A 16,550-nucleotide genomic window follows, 5' to 3' on the forward strand; every position below is an offset into this window, starting at 1 on the left:
ATCATTAAAAATTCCGGACTTTGCTACGTTTAAACTCATGTTAAAAATCGTGTTCTTATCCAATAATCATAAAATTTTGAATACACATCATTCAATATATGAGAAATTTAGGAAAAATATAAAATATCAATATTTCAAAAATAAATATTTGAGGTTTTGGCCAGCCTCCAGCCACTGTGCGACGGGCTTAGACTGCATGCTAAGCAGAACGCTAAATTTAAAGTTATCTGGCCCTAGAGATATTTAGTTTTTGGTAATTTCAAATAGGTATGTGCAATTTTTATAATCCACCAAATAGTCGATTTATTGTTCTGATTCAAAGTGTATATGCTGTATTCAATAAAATTATAATTCTATAAAAAAAATTTAAATACAATTTTCAGCTCACTCTGAGAGAAAGCTTAGCGCTCCCCGCGCTTCAATTTTAACGAAAATCCCATCCACCGGACGTAGCGTCATGTCGGACATAACGCGAACCTCGTTCTGCGGATCGCACGGCAACAGGCGATAGCATCCCAACAGTTTCACCAACGTAGCCTTCACCTCCAACATGGCATACTTTTGCCCGATACAGTTTCTTGCACCAGCACTGAACGGAATATAGCTGTACGGATGCCGCTTGCTGCTATTCTCTTCGTTGAACCGTTCCGGATCGAACCTGTCAGGATCAGGAAACACCTCCGGGTTGTTGTGCATTGCATAGATCAGGATGGCAATATCAACACCAGCGGGAATGCTCTGACCGTCGATGATCATATCGCTTGCCGATTTCCTACCGATAACCGGAACCGACGGATGAATCCGAAGTACCTCTTTGATGGTCATATCCAAATACTTCAGCTCCTGCAGCATGCTGTACGTCAACTCTGCCATTCGGAAGTCCTTCCCGATTATCTGTTCCATCTCGGAAACTAAACGATCCTGAACCGCTGGATTCCGAGTGATATGGTATGCACAGAAACTGATGCAGGATGTCGTAGTATCGTGACCGGCAAACATGAACGTATCGACCTCCTCGCGAATATCCGTATCGCTCAACGGATGACCCTCAATAGTTACGTTTAGCAACAATTCCAGAAGTGTCATCTTACGTTTTCCGTAAATGTCGGTTTCATCTAACTTTTGCTGTGCTAACTTGTGCGATTGATCGTCCTCGAGCTGAGATTTGCGCTCCCGAATGACCGAGTCGGTGAACCCGTGCAGCACGGCAAGAGCAGCCTGTTGACGTTTTGCTGCTTTCGATGCGTGAAAGAAGATGCTGTACTCTCGTAGCATGCTGAATAACCGCATGAATATGATTTTGGACATTCTGAAAATATTTTTATGTGATCACTTTCATGATTTAAATTTTAATGTTCCCTCACATACTCTTTAACAGCTTTTACGTAGGATGAATCTGGGTTGTTCTGTGCATTTATCTTCACTCCCATAGCAGATTCCGAAATGATATCCAGTGTACAGAGAGTGACATTCTCGTAGATATTGAAATCACCCTTTCCCAGATGCGTCTGCAACTTGGTGACGAACACCTCGGATCGCTCGTTGAATATACCCAGAAATTCCTCCAGAATCTTAAAGTGAAACGCTGGCGTGATAACTTTCCTACGCTGAGCCCACTTTTTGCCCAACGCCGTAATCAGCCCCTCGTTCAACCATGGCTTCATGAACTCGTAGATAATGGATTTTCTTATCGTTTTCGCATGAATTATTTGCTCCACCACCGTTGCACTGGTGACCTGCAGGCTAGGTTGATTGAGAAAACTTTGAGCGATCAAATCATTGCCAAAGCGTCGATGAAACCCGGTGAAGGTTTCAAACAGTCCGGCAGGTGAAGTATCCGACCGGAACAGCACTGTGCTGCCCAGTATCGGCAGGGCGGGAGTGCTTCGAAAGTTGGGCAACTTACGCTGAAGTTCGCGTGCCAATCGGATATTGGTAAACACCGTCGTAATGAGCCAGGTGAGCGAGATTAAAAATAGGGCAAGCAGTAACAGCAGGATCATTTTGACGCTTCTTTTCTTCTATTAAGTCTTCTTGATTAGATTAATGAAATACTAGATACAACTGCTACTAATGATTTAGGCAAAACACCAAAAATCAACCGCACTGTAGCAAGATCTGACTGGAACTAGATGTGTTTCTTTGCAAGCATTATTTTGAAAAATAAGAATCTATAGCACCAGCATACAATCACAACCGGTTATATACTGTAAGTACATAGCATGCATTTGAGATAATAAACGGTTAATACAAAGATGACCATACCAATCTACTAAGTCAGTCGCGTATGTGTTCTAATGAAACGAGACAAACCGCAATAGATACACACTATCGCGGATTTTTGCGGATATTTCTTAGTCTCTACTTTCCATAATCGCACATATGCCCCATGCGATACCCTATCAGCATGAAACTGATTTGCGATTATTGGTAGTAATCAATATGGACATATACGTTTTAAAAGTAAATAATATAAAATCGAGTAACCTTTAACTCCACGAAAAATAAATATACGATAGAACATTATTTCTATTTGATTTCACTATCGTCATTGAGCGTTGCATTGTCACGATGACTTTGGTGAATTGGGCAAATTGCAATCGATTTCATCACATTTTTTTCTAATTTGGTAAAAACACATGATGAAAGCAGCATGCAATCCGCCACAACCGTTGACCTAACCCATTGGACCATTGCGAAAACAAAGCCTACAATATAGGAAAACAATGTTTTACAAATCTAAATTATTACAGGCGCACCACAAGTTAGTTTGGATGAAGACTTATATTATACACTCGATTAGCAATTTCTCATCTCCGTTAGTAACGGAACTTCCTTAACTTTAACAAAAAGACGCCAAATCGACTGATTTGGACAGCAAAAGATTAAAAACTTGGCTTTCGGTTAAAATAACAAGTACAATTCTTGCTATAATTCTACATTTCTAAAAATATTCTCCAAGTACATCATTTTATCGCTTCACTTTCTTCCTTACCCTTTTCCCCAATCTGCGCCGCAATCTCCGCATACTTTTCCTTACGAAATTCTTTCTGCGCCTCATCCAGCAACACATTATGCAGCAAATTGCGATTCTGATTCATATTCGGCACCAGCGGTGGATAGGGATTACCCCGCAATTCCAACACCGCCCGTTTTCGATACCAACCCGGGTATTCCTTCGGGGCCTTATACATCCTCGTAGCGGACACCGTGTACTCCTGGAAGCGCGGGGCCAACACTTTGAACAGCTTATGCACCAGTTGCTTTTCCACTAGCCAATAGTCGGCCATTTCCATCGTCGCCTTGTGGCTGTCACCATACCGGATGGCATCGGAGATTAACCTTTCCGCATAGCCCCGTGCCTCGTCCGCTCGCTGGTAGTTCAGCTCAATGCGTTCGTGTTTCACCAGTGCAGTAACTGTTTTGCGCAGCTTGTTGAGTCGGCCTTCCGGTCCGTCTTGATTCTTCAGATTCCGATGCCGGGGACGGACGACAATCTTCAGCTGTGACATCAGTTTGGCCACTTCGGCTTGGTTCATGTTGAGGCGGGGAAACTACTTGCGGAGAAAACAGGAAAATAATTACTTTGGTTGTTATTTAATCAAAACACATTGCTTTTCGGGCAAATTTTGAACACCGCCGAATCAAAACAAAGAGCAGAAGTAGTTGTGTCAAAAATATCGACGAAATTTCCAAATGAAAATTTTAAAGGGCGAAAGCATGTTATCTTTTCAAAGCAATTGAACCGGTTGATCAGGGTTGTGTAAACACCATATTAATATCGTTTGTGCTTTTTGTTAAGGTTTTGGAATAATTTTAGTGCTTCGGATCCTCTTAGTAAAATTTTGTCATTCTAATGCCTAATAATATTGGCTTAAAACATCTCTCGCCAAAAATATTGCATGTAATGTGTAGTCCTGATTCGCTGGTTGAGCCACAGTTGCTGTCTAATTAAAGAATTTGAATCGCTAGTTGGAACGACTGACATACCTAATAAACATCTTATGGTTTAAGGGACCGTCCATAAACGATGTAGCATTTTTGAGCGATTTTTAACACCCCCCTCCCCCATCGTACCATTTCGTCACAAACCTCTAAGTACCCCCTGGTAATTACGTAGCTTGACGGTAACTCTCCCCCTCCCTTATCCCCGTAAAATTTAAAAAAAATTAAAAAAAACGATGTTAGTTTTTCCCCTTTAGAAAAGCTACGTAGCATACACATGACCCCCTACCCCCCTGTCATCACACATCATCACAAAATGCAAAACTCCCCCTCCCCCATATAATGCTACGTCATTTATGGATGATCCCTAAGACCTAAAAGACGTGTTCAGTGGTTATCATCCAAAACAATATGTGGACTAGTTTCACCAACAACGTTGGTTTCACCATATGAGTGAAAGTTCTTGTAAAGTTTCTGTTTATTAGAGATATGTCAAAAATGGTACAAGTGTATGCTAGTACACTGAAAATAATACAATAATACACACGTTATTGTCAAGTGTTTCGCACTTGAATCTATGCTATAAAATAAATCATAAGAAATCCATATGCCAAACACTTGAGATTTATCTTTTATGGCGAACAACCATTTCAATAGCCAAACACTTGATTTTAACGTGTTTTACACTCGGAATGTGCTGGATCCTTCACTTGATAATCAATCACTTTCCTTAAAGACTTCAATGTTGTCATCATAAAATTTATATTATTTTCTCATGAGTTTTATGTTGCAAAGCATTTATAAATCAATAAGCGCAATTAAGAGCCCCTTTCAATATTCAACTGCTTGATTTTGGTAGCAGTAGTGCATAAGGCATTAAAAAAAGATTTTTCGCACAAGAAGCAATACAAATCTCGCTTTAATACCTTATAGACCACACAAACGAGAGCTGTTGGGATAATGAATGATTAAATTAAATTAAATGCGAATTAAATGTGAATATTTATTAAATAATTATAACAGTAAACTCATAACTATAAATCGTTTTTATGGATCATAAAATCGTATTTCTTTCTAAAATATAGCTTATCCTTACAATAATGTATCATTATCTGCTGTCCGTCAAACTCATTTAAAGATATTATAGAATATAGTTGCGTGCGTTTTACAGCTTCGTAAGCTTGGTAGTGTTCATCAAACAGATCGCATACCCACAATACACCAACAATAAGAAACCCACTTAGGTTTTTCAATATTTCTTCGATTTCATATAATTCAGTCACCCGATTCTTTGTTATCGTTAGAAACAATACATTCTCGTCTTTAATTAGAACAGCATGTAACTAAAAAAAATATCTTTTTAGTGGGACAAATATGCCATTGGAATAATACTTGCCTCCTGCAAAAATGGAATCGATAATCCCGATGTACTCGGTACTGCTTCGGTTTCATCCGTGGAACGAATTTGATTCGCAAGTTGAACCGAAAGCAAAATTAAACGGGAATCAAATACTATAGCATCAGATAAGTTTGAAAAAACAATACGTCGTACAGAAGACTAGGCTTAATTATTTCTCGTAAAAATTTCAACAAAATGTAAGTATCAATGCGAGGTTCTCTTTGTTTAATTTATTTTCTAACATTTAGCCGTTAACCAACATTGCCTTAACACTTTGTAAAATATGCTACTCAAAACCGTTGTTTGATATATACTGGAAATATTTCTATCGATTAGCTGCATTATAAACATAAATAGAAAAAACAGAGGCTCTCAATGTTACTTAGGTCCTATCAAAAATTTCTCCAAGATTTACCGAATTTCAAACTCGTTGTTGGATTAATTTTACCCCTATTTTTCCAATCACGAGAAGAAATAAGATCCTATTCAACAAGTTAAATCTATGTTTTAGTACAAACGTACTTTGTAACGTTTATTGTTCATTTAACTGAAGTTTTAATCCAGTATATTCGACGATAGCGGAGGTTTCTCAAGGCGCATAGTAGTTAGAATGCAAATTCAGCAGTATTTTGTAAGTGAAATTACTCTCACTCAATCATCTATCTGTCATATTTACTGTGAAGTTAATCAGAGGCTTTTAGGCTTTAAATCGCTTTGGTTGAGGCGAAACTGAGTCTATTTACAACTCTGATGTATTCTACATGCACCGTTCTATTTTACATCTTCGATTGAAACAGACGAATTGCAATGCTGAGATGAATTTCTATTTTCCGAGCACTATATTTTGGAACAGATTTAGAACAGCTCGATACTGATTTAAATTTTACGCCGTTCGAAACATGAATGGACCCAGTAAGTCGAGTCGGAATTCGGATTGCCTCTGATTCGGAATTCTGGGTAACACTGATGAGTTACCCCTCAGGTTTGGGAACAATTTTTCACTAGTGATCTATCCCTCATATGCTTGTTCATATGTCAGTGGCGCCAAAATTTTAAATGTGGCCACAGTCCCAACTACAAATACATTTAAAATGACCGTTAATGCGGGCGAAACATTGTTTTCGAGTGTTATGTCTGTTAGTCTGTGACAATACGGAACGTTAAAACAACGACTTTCGTCAAAATTTGTTGCATGTAGGCAAAGTTCAACTGAGATAACCTCAAAAAGCTGTCATCTTTAAAAAAACAAAAAAAAACTGGTTTTTCGCTACCCTTTCCACAATGAAAATCAATCAATTAATTTCGGACATTGTTTGAATACTGCTAATTGATTCTCGTGAAGATTTTGGCAACGGTGTGCAAAAAATTGCTTTTCTTGTTTTTAAAGATGGCAAGTTTTCTCAGTTGAGCCCTATAAATGGAGTCATTCACACACATCATCGGCATGAAATATTTTGACGTACGGAACGTATCAATGGGTACACGAGAAATCCCGAGGAGAACGACACTCCGTGATCTGTTGATGAAATGAACTTATAATTTAAAATTCTTATTGGATTGATAGAAATTGGCATTAGTTAGTTCGGAATGGATTCGAATTTCCAACATTACTTGATAATGGTTTGAAAGAACCGAAGATGGTTTGAAATGTGTCATGAAAAAAATTAATTGTTCGAAATTCACGTTTTGACAGTTTCAGCGCTCGATGAAATCAAAATAAAACATTGCCCGCAGTATAACTGCAGGAACAAATGAAAACAAAAACATAAATTTTGTTGCCAGAATTATAGAAAGATTCTAAAATAGAGCATGAGATTGGATAAATTTGTTGTAATTTTTTCGATTTGTTTAGTAGTACCAATTACAAATTTGTATTTGGTAGTATTCAATTTGATAGAAATTGTTTGAATTTTTTAAAATTTCCGAAAAATTCAAATTCATGTCTTAACGATCTATCTCGTACGATGCTTTGTAGGATGCAGAGCTCATTTCTTGTAGGGCTTTGACGTCCTACATGGAACGCAAAATACATTTAAAATTTTTATTTTGATAGAATGTAAATGCGTTTAATTTCGTTGATTTGTAAAAATGCATCACAAATGATCTTCCCATAGGCACAGAGAACATACATCCATGATCGAACAAAAATATTTAAAAAACGTATGTAAGCGCCGCCACATCAACAGCGCCGCCACATCAACTATCCGTCAAATCTATTCCGGAACCGGTTCGAAATCCTGAATGGGTTCAGTATGGAATCTTGTGCAAAGAAAACAACCGATTCCGACTCTATCGGTTGATGCTTTTGAGCTGGAATTCATACTGGAAGTCCGAATCGGTTCTTGACTAGTTTGACTGGGTAGAATAACCGCTGTCAATTCAGTCGAACTCAGCCACAAGAAAACATGACGACAGTAGCGCACCTGGTTTAGATATCCGAACTATCTTCGGAACCGTTAGGGATTTTTACACAAGTTGAATGCTGAAGATGGACGCCTTCCGAACAGAAAGTAATATCGAAATTGATCGTAGAAACGTTGAATTTACAACAGTTTTATTTGTTAACAACAACTTTTGTTGTAACATCATACGTAGCAGTCCTTCATGCCTCCAAAATCTACAACGGAAAAACAATGTAAATCGATGTTTTTGATTTCAGAATGTATGGGAAAAGATCAATCTTTTCATTGTTACATCCCTTAACGACCCCCCTTTCTCAATGTAAAAATCGGGTTTACAATGAAATTGGATGTAGAAACAACAAATGTGCTTTTATTTCCATTGTAAATTTTCCAGAATAACATTTGGGGTTTTCGATTGATTGACACCGGTGTAGTGGAGTGCACTGAAACTGCACCGTTTTTGCACTTTCTAGCAGAAGTGCAGAAAACTGGGTATGTTCCATTGACACTTCTGCTAGAAAGTGCAAAACCATTGCACTCCACTACAAAGGTGTCAATCAATCGAAAACCCCAATTGTTTTTCGTTGTAATGTAACAATAAAAAATGCTGTAATACATTTGCATTTCTATTCGGGCTGTTCTCTGTGCCATAGGCTTTAACCAACGTCGTTGCTCTAACCCCAACTGCTTTTAAAATGTAGGAACTGGCAGCTGTTGAGGAACCTGTCACACTTGCGGGCTCAAGCAATAACGGCATTAATAATGACCATCCCCTTATAATTATATAATCTAAATTACAAAGTTTATTAAATATAATACTGGATTTTCTAGTTTGTGCAATTTAAAAAATGCATATATTTGTCGAACCGGTTAACTTCGATATTTCTTCCACAATCCAATTCCATCCCTGCACAGGGCCCTCTCGGCTTATGGTACTTTGATTTTGCGCCGTGAGAGAGTGCGGAGAACGAAAGAGAGAGCCTGCCTGGTGCAAAACACCAGTAATTGAAGAGAGCGCTGGCTGATGGTCCAAGTGTCATTCGCCCCGACGTTGACGACTTCAAACTTGTTTGCCCTGCCTGCGTTCATTAAAAAAGGATTATTTTTTTCGAATCTAGTGGTGTTTATTGAGTGAAAATAGTGTATTTCCTCCCGACAGGAGTCCATTTCCGGTGGAACACGGTGCCGTGGGCAGTGTAGTTGTAAGTGATGAGTTCAGTTCGGTGATTTTCTGTGTGAAACCATAAGTAATCGCATGCATGGATCGTTTTTCGCTATACACGCAATCAAATTAATCCCCTTATTGCTGAGATGGATATCCAGGTGGATTGCTGGATGTATTCCGGTTAAGCTTTTGCTCACCGTGCAGACATTCAACACTTGTCGCGATCTGGCCGCCCGTGCGTGTGTGCGTTAGACGGACGCCCCATTAGAATAGGAAAGAAAAAAATAATAGGCAAAGGGGAGCCCTAGAACGAAATCGATTTCCACTGGTCTCTCTGTCGCTATCGCTCCCGCTGAAACCGTCGCCAATACTACCGTTTGCTCTATAATGCCTCCCACCGTGTTTGCTCCCTCAGGCGGTGAAAGAAGACGTAACACGGGGGGACAGTAATTTTTGCGATATTGTTATGGGGCGATGCTTTCCACCAGCCAGCGTGTGTAGTATTATACAAATGCGACGAGAACAATGCACTCTGGGGCCGTGTTCCGCGCACCGCACACTAGCGAACCATCCGAACCAATACCAAAGCATCGTTTGTGGGCTTGTTGCGGTGCCGTCCTCTCCGTATGCTATTTAAATTGGCTGGCTGGCTGGCTGGTTGAACAAGGGCGAAGCAGACAGGCAAAACGGACCGCTGCACAAAACAATAAACAAAAGCACACTGGCCGTGTGTGAAACAACTTAAAAATCCACCGGGGCTGTTGCAGTGAAAGAGAAGAGTTGGCACTTTTGGATAAAAATGTAGGATTAGATATGGCTCGATTGGGAGCACCTGGGCTGTAGTGAGCATTGGCGTGTTCAACGTCGAATAGTTACAGCAGACGGAAACGGGTTGGATGTTAAATTCTTCATTTATATTATTAATTGCAAATCTTTTCTGTCTTGAAATTGTAGTAAATTGAGAAAAATCAGTCAAACATGAGTTAAAGTTTAATTTTTTGCTCTGGAAAAGTTAATATGGGTTTATAAAAATACTGTATTTGTTGTGAATAATTACTATTCACAACAATAAAAATTTTGCATCACCTATTCAAAAACAACTGACTAATATTCCTACGGCAAATTTAAAAGTTAAATGCTTATCTAAATTGTTACTAAGTATGCCCCCCCCCCCAAACCATTTCATGTCAAATTATTATTTACGCAGCGAACCCGAGTAAAATCTGATATCGAATTGAAATGTTAACTTGTTTTAATGTTACAGGTAGCGATTACTCAGATTGTTATTGTTTTGGTTTTTTTAACAGTAAAATATGAAAAAACGAGAGCTAAAAGAACTAATTATCTATGACACCAAACAAAAAAACTATTTCTGCTATCAGTGAGAGCAAACTGAAAACTCATTGAAATTTCTTGATGATAACAAAATAAGTATTCAATTGGAGGCTTGGCTAAAAACTATAAGCAACAAAAATATATTTTAAATATTACCTACCACTGAATCTAAGATCAAAATGAGATTTTTATTTAATGCTAACTTTAAAATATGATGTCTATTTACTGTATTTTTGATGTTCAAATTTGTTCGGGACTACAAGCTACACTCTCAGATCGTTTAGAAGCAAGAATAGCTTGTGTTTTGAAAAATCCAACATTGAACATTTAACAACTAAATCGGAGGAAATCCAAGTGACTTTCACCGAAATACGTCGTTCAATTACAGCATTCTTTTCTTTGAGTTCTCTCGTATACCTGCGAGCAATTATAGATTCTGGTTTGTCGTATGAAGTTCAGTATTTCCATTTTCTTTTATGTTGCTAAGTTCATCTAGTAAGTCGTTGTGCTGATACCATATTGGTACCGCTCGCCATCATATTTCTTGCAATGTTCAATATCTAATGAATCGTCGACCTTCCGTTAAGTAGGTGAAGCATCAACACTTCCCGCCTACCTTATCCTTTATCCTTCCCCGTGAACTATAGAGATTGTGTCTGCCGGAAATGGTGGATATCATTCTGTTAAAGATTGTTAAGTCTATGCTGACGACCTGAAGAACAGCTTCAGGTCGTCAGCATAGACAAGTTTACAACCCGCCTGGATAACAAAGCAGACGTCATTAAAAATAGAATGACCAACAAAGGCCCAGGATTGCTGCCTCGTGGCACTCCCGAATGATTGGTAAACCAATATGACTCACAGTTTCCTAATTTCACGGAGAGAGACCGATTTCTAAGATATGATTTGAGCCATTCAATGAAGTTCGGTTACGCTCCCAGTCACTCAATCTTTGCTAGTAGCAGTGAGTGATCGACATAATCGATTGCCGTTTTCAGGTCGGTATACACGGTGTCTGCTTTTCGATGTTTTTTAAGTAATGAGAGGTGAACTGAGTTAAATTTGTAGTTATAGATCTACCAGGAATAAAATCCGTGCTGCTCGGTTGAGATGCATGACTTGGATTCGCTAAAGAGGACATGTCCTACTAGGATCTCGAACAATTTGGGACCAGCGCAGAGTGAAGTTATGCCTCTGTAGTTTGCTACATTTTGCTTATCGCCTTTCTTAAAAAATGGGAAAATAAATTATGTTTTCCAACGCTCAGGAAACTTTGCTTGCGATAGCGATAGGTTGAAGATAATTTGAAGAAGGGAGCAGAATGCACTTGCACATTTTTATAATAATAGCAGGAATTCCGTGTGGACTCGCTGCTGCCGCCTGCAAGAACGTCGTGCTCAGAAAAACTTATGTTTCATAGATTCATGACAGCGCAGGGAACATTGCGAAGGCCGCATTCTACCTGACTGGAGTTGGCTGAAACAGTTTTGAATACACTTAAGTGATTCGCGAATAAGTTGCAGATGCCATTTGGTATGCTTGATGATTCATTCGAAAAGAACATGGTAGAAGGAATCCCATTTTCCTTACGCTTCCCATTCACGAAAGACCAGAAACGTTTTGAGTTCCGCTTAAGAACATTTTGTGCCCGTAGCACATGCCTGAAGTAGAGGTAACAGATATACGACTTGTATTCTTTGCTAGTGATTTTGAATTTCAGCTTTAGCATGAGGTCCCGTGGATTGATATAATGTCGAAGTGAAGCAGCTCTTAAACGCATTAGTTCACGTAAATGTCGATTAAACCATGGTAGATTTGATCATGATCGAGGCGGGGGAACATACAGATTTGCAAGGGTCGGGAATAGTATAGCCTCAATGACTGTTTCTCAAAGAAGTGCAGGTTGGTTGTAGTCTCCAAAAAGCAAATGAGTCGATTGAGGATCAATAGAATACGTGATATCAAGTGCAGAGTCAATGTGCTTCTGTATAATGGTTACATCATCAACGGAATGATGAATACTTATGTTCACCCAAAGTTGTTCTAGCTCCTGCTTAGCTTTCGATAGCTGATTAGAAACAGCGATGAGTACATCCCCAACACGCTTTTCCCCTGCACTGGTTGGATATCGGTCGTTGCGATAAACCGTATATCTTGGGCCGAACAGCTGAAGCGAGTTGATTTCATCATTCAGCCAGGTATCTGTCAGAACAACAACATCATGTTCAGCATGCGAAATTCCGATGAAGAACTTATCGATTTTTGTGCGCAGTCCTGTAACATTCTGATAGTATATTTGAAGCTGATGATGTGACGGCCTTCTGATGATTCGATATCAAATGAACGGATGATAACTGCATTAGCATCGACCTGCAAGGGGGGTTGATTTTCATTGACGGCAGCATCCGGATGCCCTACTTCGGAGGAACATATACACTCTTTGTATTTACATGATAAAACAGGAACGTATACTGCATGTTCTCCGGGCTAGCAAGTTGGCAGAAGATAAGCGGTGTCGTTTTCATCAAATGTGTTGGGGTCGTCGGGTAAAGGGGCAGAATAGATAGTATCAAGGTTTTCTACTGGACATTGATGTTGGCTTGCAGCAATAGATTCGGCGATTGACTGTAAATTATATCACCTCTGTTGGTGCGCAGTATCACATATAGCTTCGGGAGGACATATACCCTCATTAGGATTACCTGACAGAAAAGATACTGTCGCTCCATGATTTCCGGGTTCACTGATTGGCTGAAGATAAGCGTTGCCCTCGATTGTGTAGTGTTCGTCGACTGTCTGCAACCAGGATATAGGTTGAATATGAGCAGTATGATGCATAGCTTCGGGAGGACATATCCCCTCTGCTTTACCTGATGAAATAGTAGAAGTGCTATCGCAGTTTTCTGATTGATTATGAAGTTGGCAGCTGATTTGATTAGTATCGGCGGTTGACTCAACCAAGTTCATACTTAGTTGCGTTTCGGCTTCGCCTCATCAGAAACCGACACTAACTTATTGTCGGAATAGATTAGCGCCGGCTTGACGCAAATCCCTTAAAACTAAAACACACTTTGTTTTTTTCATTCGAACGACTGATCAAACGTGATGTCCCGTTCGAGCAGAAGTTCTGTTTATGCCGATAAGACACAGTGAAGCCGAAACTTATCTTGGCTTAGCAGGTCTATGCGAAAGCACTACGCTATATTTCACCCTAAGGAGAAAAATTTGGTAAAAATTTGGTTTTTACCAAATTTTCCTCCTTAGGGTGAAATATAGCGTAGTGTCAACCAAGTTGTTTCCATTGGATGACTGTAATTCGAATTCACTTTGAGAGTGCATAGTATCTTCATTTGCTTCGGGGGGACATATACGAATTCGTTCATAGCGGGGTCTCATACATCCAAAACAAAACTGGTCCAAAAGCTTGCTGCGGACCAGGCAAACACGTCGTAAAGCAATCTGCTCAACCGGAGGTAGTTCAGCAAAAACCAACACAAGGAAAACATCCAACCAACAAGTCATTGGATCCTAAATTTCTACCGACAACGAAACCCTTGGTACAGTCGTAACAAACTACACTTTTTAGTTGACCTTCATTATCTCGTAGTGCTATTACGCAAGGTTAGTGTTCGGAGATGAGATACTCCAGCTCACTGATCTTCACTCGGGGACCGCGCAGGTTACACTGCAGTGTGAAACACCCGTTGGAATGATCATTTATTTTTCGTTGGCGACTGTGTTGACGATTATGTGGTCGAAATTCTTCGCCTCGTTATTTGTGTGGTTTGGCCTTCTGATGTTCTTTCACCGGCGGAAAGGTATGAGAACAATTGCGTGAACTTTATATCCGGGAGGAATGGACTCCGCCCTCGATTAATCCATTCACGATAAAGTACCGGTAAACTACATTTTTCCGGTATATTTACATTTGCACAAACCGTACAGCCCGCAACAGCGACGTATCACTACTGCTCTTGCCAGAACGATAACCAAACCGAGCACATTTTTCCGTACAGTAGTAAAATACATTTTTGTTTTTCTGCTGTACCTACTCCGACTGCTCGGTGTACACTTTTCTCTGCATAATCAAAGGGAAAGGCCCGCACACGAAAGCGTTGATACCGGTTGTGACGTAAATGAGCGGCATTCATTGTCGTCGTTTGTGGTTAAAAATATTAAATAGATTGAAAATATAGAAAGATGTAAAATAAGGAAAGAGAAGTTGTACCGCTCGCGTCTGGTGGCTGTACTGGGGGCAGTATTTTTTTGTCATGCTACTGCTTTGTACACAGGCTGCCGACCAGCGCTGGACGTCTTGCACTGGCGAACGACAGCAGCGTCCTATGAGAAAGGAGAATGTAGGCAGAAATATTACAGCCGTAGAAAAGGTAGGCATTTTGCATCCTTGATTCTGACTGCAAATCAGTGACACACCGATACCGATGCTGACGTTTTCACAAAACTGACAATATTATTTAGCACACCCGAATTTCACAGCTTTGAACGGTTCATTTCTTCAGTAAAAAAGCCAAGAACTGTTTTACAATCGGTGAAAAAACGTGACACACTCTCCACAAATCATATTCCAAATATGAGCTAAAATTAAGAAGCGCCCCCCTCCAATTACTCTGCATACCTCAAAACTTAGCGTTCATCTATTTTAATTAGAAACATCTTTGTTAAAAGTTGCATATTGATTGGAGATTACCGGACAAACTTATTTAATGTGGATGGTTAAAAGAGTTTTTGAAAATATCCTATTCTAAGCATGTGCGAGAAAGAGAGGCAACACATCACTTTCTATTAGAATATCTTTTTACAACCAAATCGGATCAAGCCTCGGCAATGTCGGTCTTTACATGCTAAACTATACATTATCTGATGATTATGGAATCATAATATCATCATGTTGGCATTTTTTACTGAATTTATCGTTTCCATTGCCCATATTTCATATATTTCTACATACAATCTTAAAAATTATTGTGAGTAAACCAGAAGCAACCGAAGTTGTATTTGACATGGGGTTTTTGTAGCTAACAAAAACAAATCAATTTTTGTACCGGTTTAATGCCCTAACCCAATATAAACTGCCTTGCTTTATCAGCCTTACGATGTTAACATGTGTATATATACTTGGTACAGGCCGTAGTCCATATGTGTGCTCCATACTCCATTTTCTATTGCGCCGTCCAGTAATGAAAATTTTCGAAATATATAATCAGTCCGATTTGAAGAATATAATTTTATAAGGCGCAAACGCCTCTTCCACTGCTTTGCGATTGACGCCAATGATGTCCATGTCACCCGCGAAGCTTAGAACAATATGAGCCCGCCCATCAGCCCAGTCATTCACCTTCCAGTTTCTTATGCCGATGAAGTTTTGTTTTCTGTTCTATGGCAATCAACGCAAGAACAGCCATTCCATTGGTCCAACATAGGCACACTTAGTAGCATTTAAGTACTATCGAAATAATCCGGACAACCCGAAGCATACAAAATAGTCGTGTCCATACTTATCTTTGCAAAAGTTACAGTTTAACGCCCACATTGTTAAAATACGTATGGTTCATAACTTTACCCTTTAGAGAACATTACCGGAGTTTCCGGCGAGATAAGTTTGATATGTTGATATGGGATAGTTTAAAATCATTGAATTATGGTCTTCGTACGTATTTTTCTGTTGAATTGCGATGTGCGTATTATTTAATCAATCTAACGTGAAATTAAGGCTTTTTATCTATTAACGAGCCTGAAATCTGACCTTGATCAACCTGTCCTACAGCGTTTTCGTTTTCGACAGGCTGAACCCCGTTCCCATTTCTGGTGAACATCACCTTCATGTCCGAGTATTTGGATAACCAGAAAACAGTAACTTAAGGTCTGATTTTCCATACATTTGTTTTTGAAATCGCGGAACGCCGACTGCATCTAGCTAACCATAGTGCGCTTTTTGGACTAATAAGCGACGACACTTTGCATACTACGATACAGAAACCAGATGCTGCCATTTTTTATTTTGATTATAGAGGTTTTACCTAAGGATCGTACGGCTTTCTTTTCGAGTTAGAAAAATATCTGGAAAAATTTCTTACTCTATTTACGGGATTTAGAATCGAACCTAGGTGAGCAGCGTACAAGGCAATCGATTCACCAATTACGCTATTCCCGCCCCTGGACTTTAGAAAAGATTCACAATACCATAAGAGTTATCAAATCAGCATTCATAAAGCTTTTTCGATATTGGAGCACTTTGAAAGCAAATCATATTCTCTGTTAATTGATCAAATGCCCAATGTGCTTT

The 16,550-nt window shown here is 39.4% G+C and overlaps 3 protein-coding genes across 4 annotated transcripts in view; 1 reads left to right on the forward strand and 2 right to left on the reverse strand.

Annotated features, from left to right (window-relative positions):
* Positions 1-272: 272 nt before the first annotated feature.
* Positions 273-2,131, reverse strand: LOC131684724 (cytochrome P450 4d2-like). Its single transcript, XM_058967843.1, has 2 exons — positions 1,369-2,131; positions 273-1,309 (listed from the first exon to the last, which is right to left on the reverse strand). Exons 1-2 carry the CDS (start codon positions 2,001-2,003, stop codon positions 385-387), a joined length of 1,560 nt encoding a protein of 519 aa, XP_058823826.1. The 5' UTR covers positions 2,004-2,131; the 3' UTR covers positions 273-384.
* A 791-nt stretch (positions 2,132-2,922) lies between these two features.
* Positions 2,923-3,663, reverse strand: LOC131684729 (large ribosomal subunit protein bL17m-like). The gene has a single exon (XM_058967848.1). The coding sequence runs from the start codon at positions 3,537-3,539 to the stop codon at positions 2,967-2,969; it is 573 nt and encodes a 190-aa protein (XP_058823831.1). The 5' UTR covers positions 3,540-3,663; the 3' UTR covers positions 2,923-2,966.
* A 5,097-nt stretch (positions 3,664-8,760) lies between these two features.
* LOC131684722 (mucin-5AC) overlaps positions 8,761-16,550 on the forward strand; it is a 768,934-nt gene continuing 761,144 nt past the window's right edge. For both annotated transcript variants that reach the window (XM_058967833.1, XM_058967835.1), the window contains exon 1: positions 8,761-8,948. The gene's annotated coding sequence lies outside the window, so the exon portion shown is untranslated. The remainder of the gene's footprint in view (positions 8,949-16,550) is intronic.

The sequence above is a fragment of the Topomyia yanbarensis genome, chromosome 2 (genome assembly GCF_030247195.1).
Source record: "Topomyia yanbarensis strain Yona2022 chromosome 2, ASM3024719v1, whole genome shotgun sequence".
NCBI lineage: Eukaryota > Metazoa > Arthropoda > Insecta > Diptera > Culicidae > Topomyia > Topomyia yanbarensis.

Excerpts from the sequence above, each read along its gene's own strand:
- LOC131684724 (XM_058967843.1), bottom strand. The coding sequence starts at position 2,003 with ATGATCCTGCTGTTACTGCTTGCCCTATTTTTAATCTCGCTCACCTGG. Across the intron at positions 1,310-1,368 it reads TACGTAAAAGCTGTTAAAGA|AATGTCCAAAATCATATTCA; the intron begins GTATGTGAGGGA and ends AAATATTTTCAG.
- LOC131684729 (XM_058967848.1), bottom strand. The coding sequence starts at position 3,539 with ATGAACCAAGCCGAAGTGGCCAAACTGATGTCACAGCTGAAGATTGTC.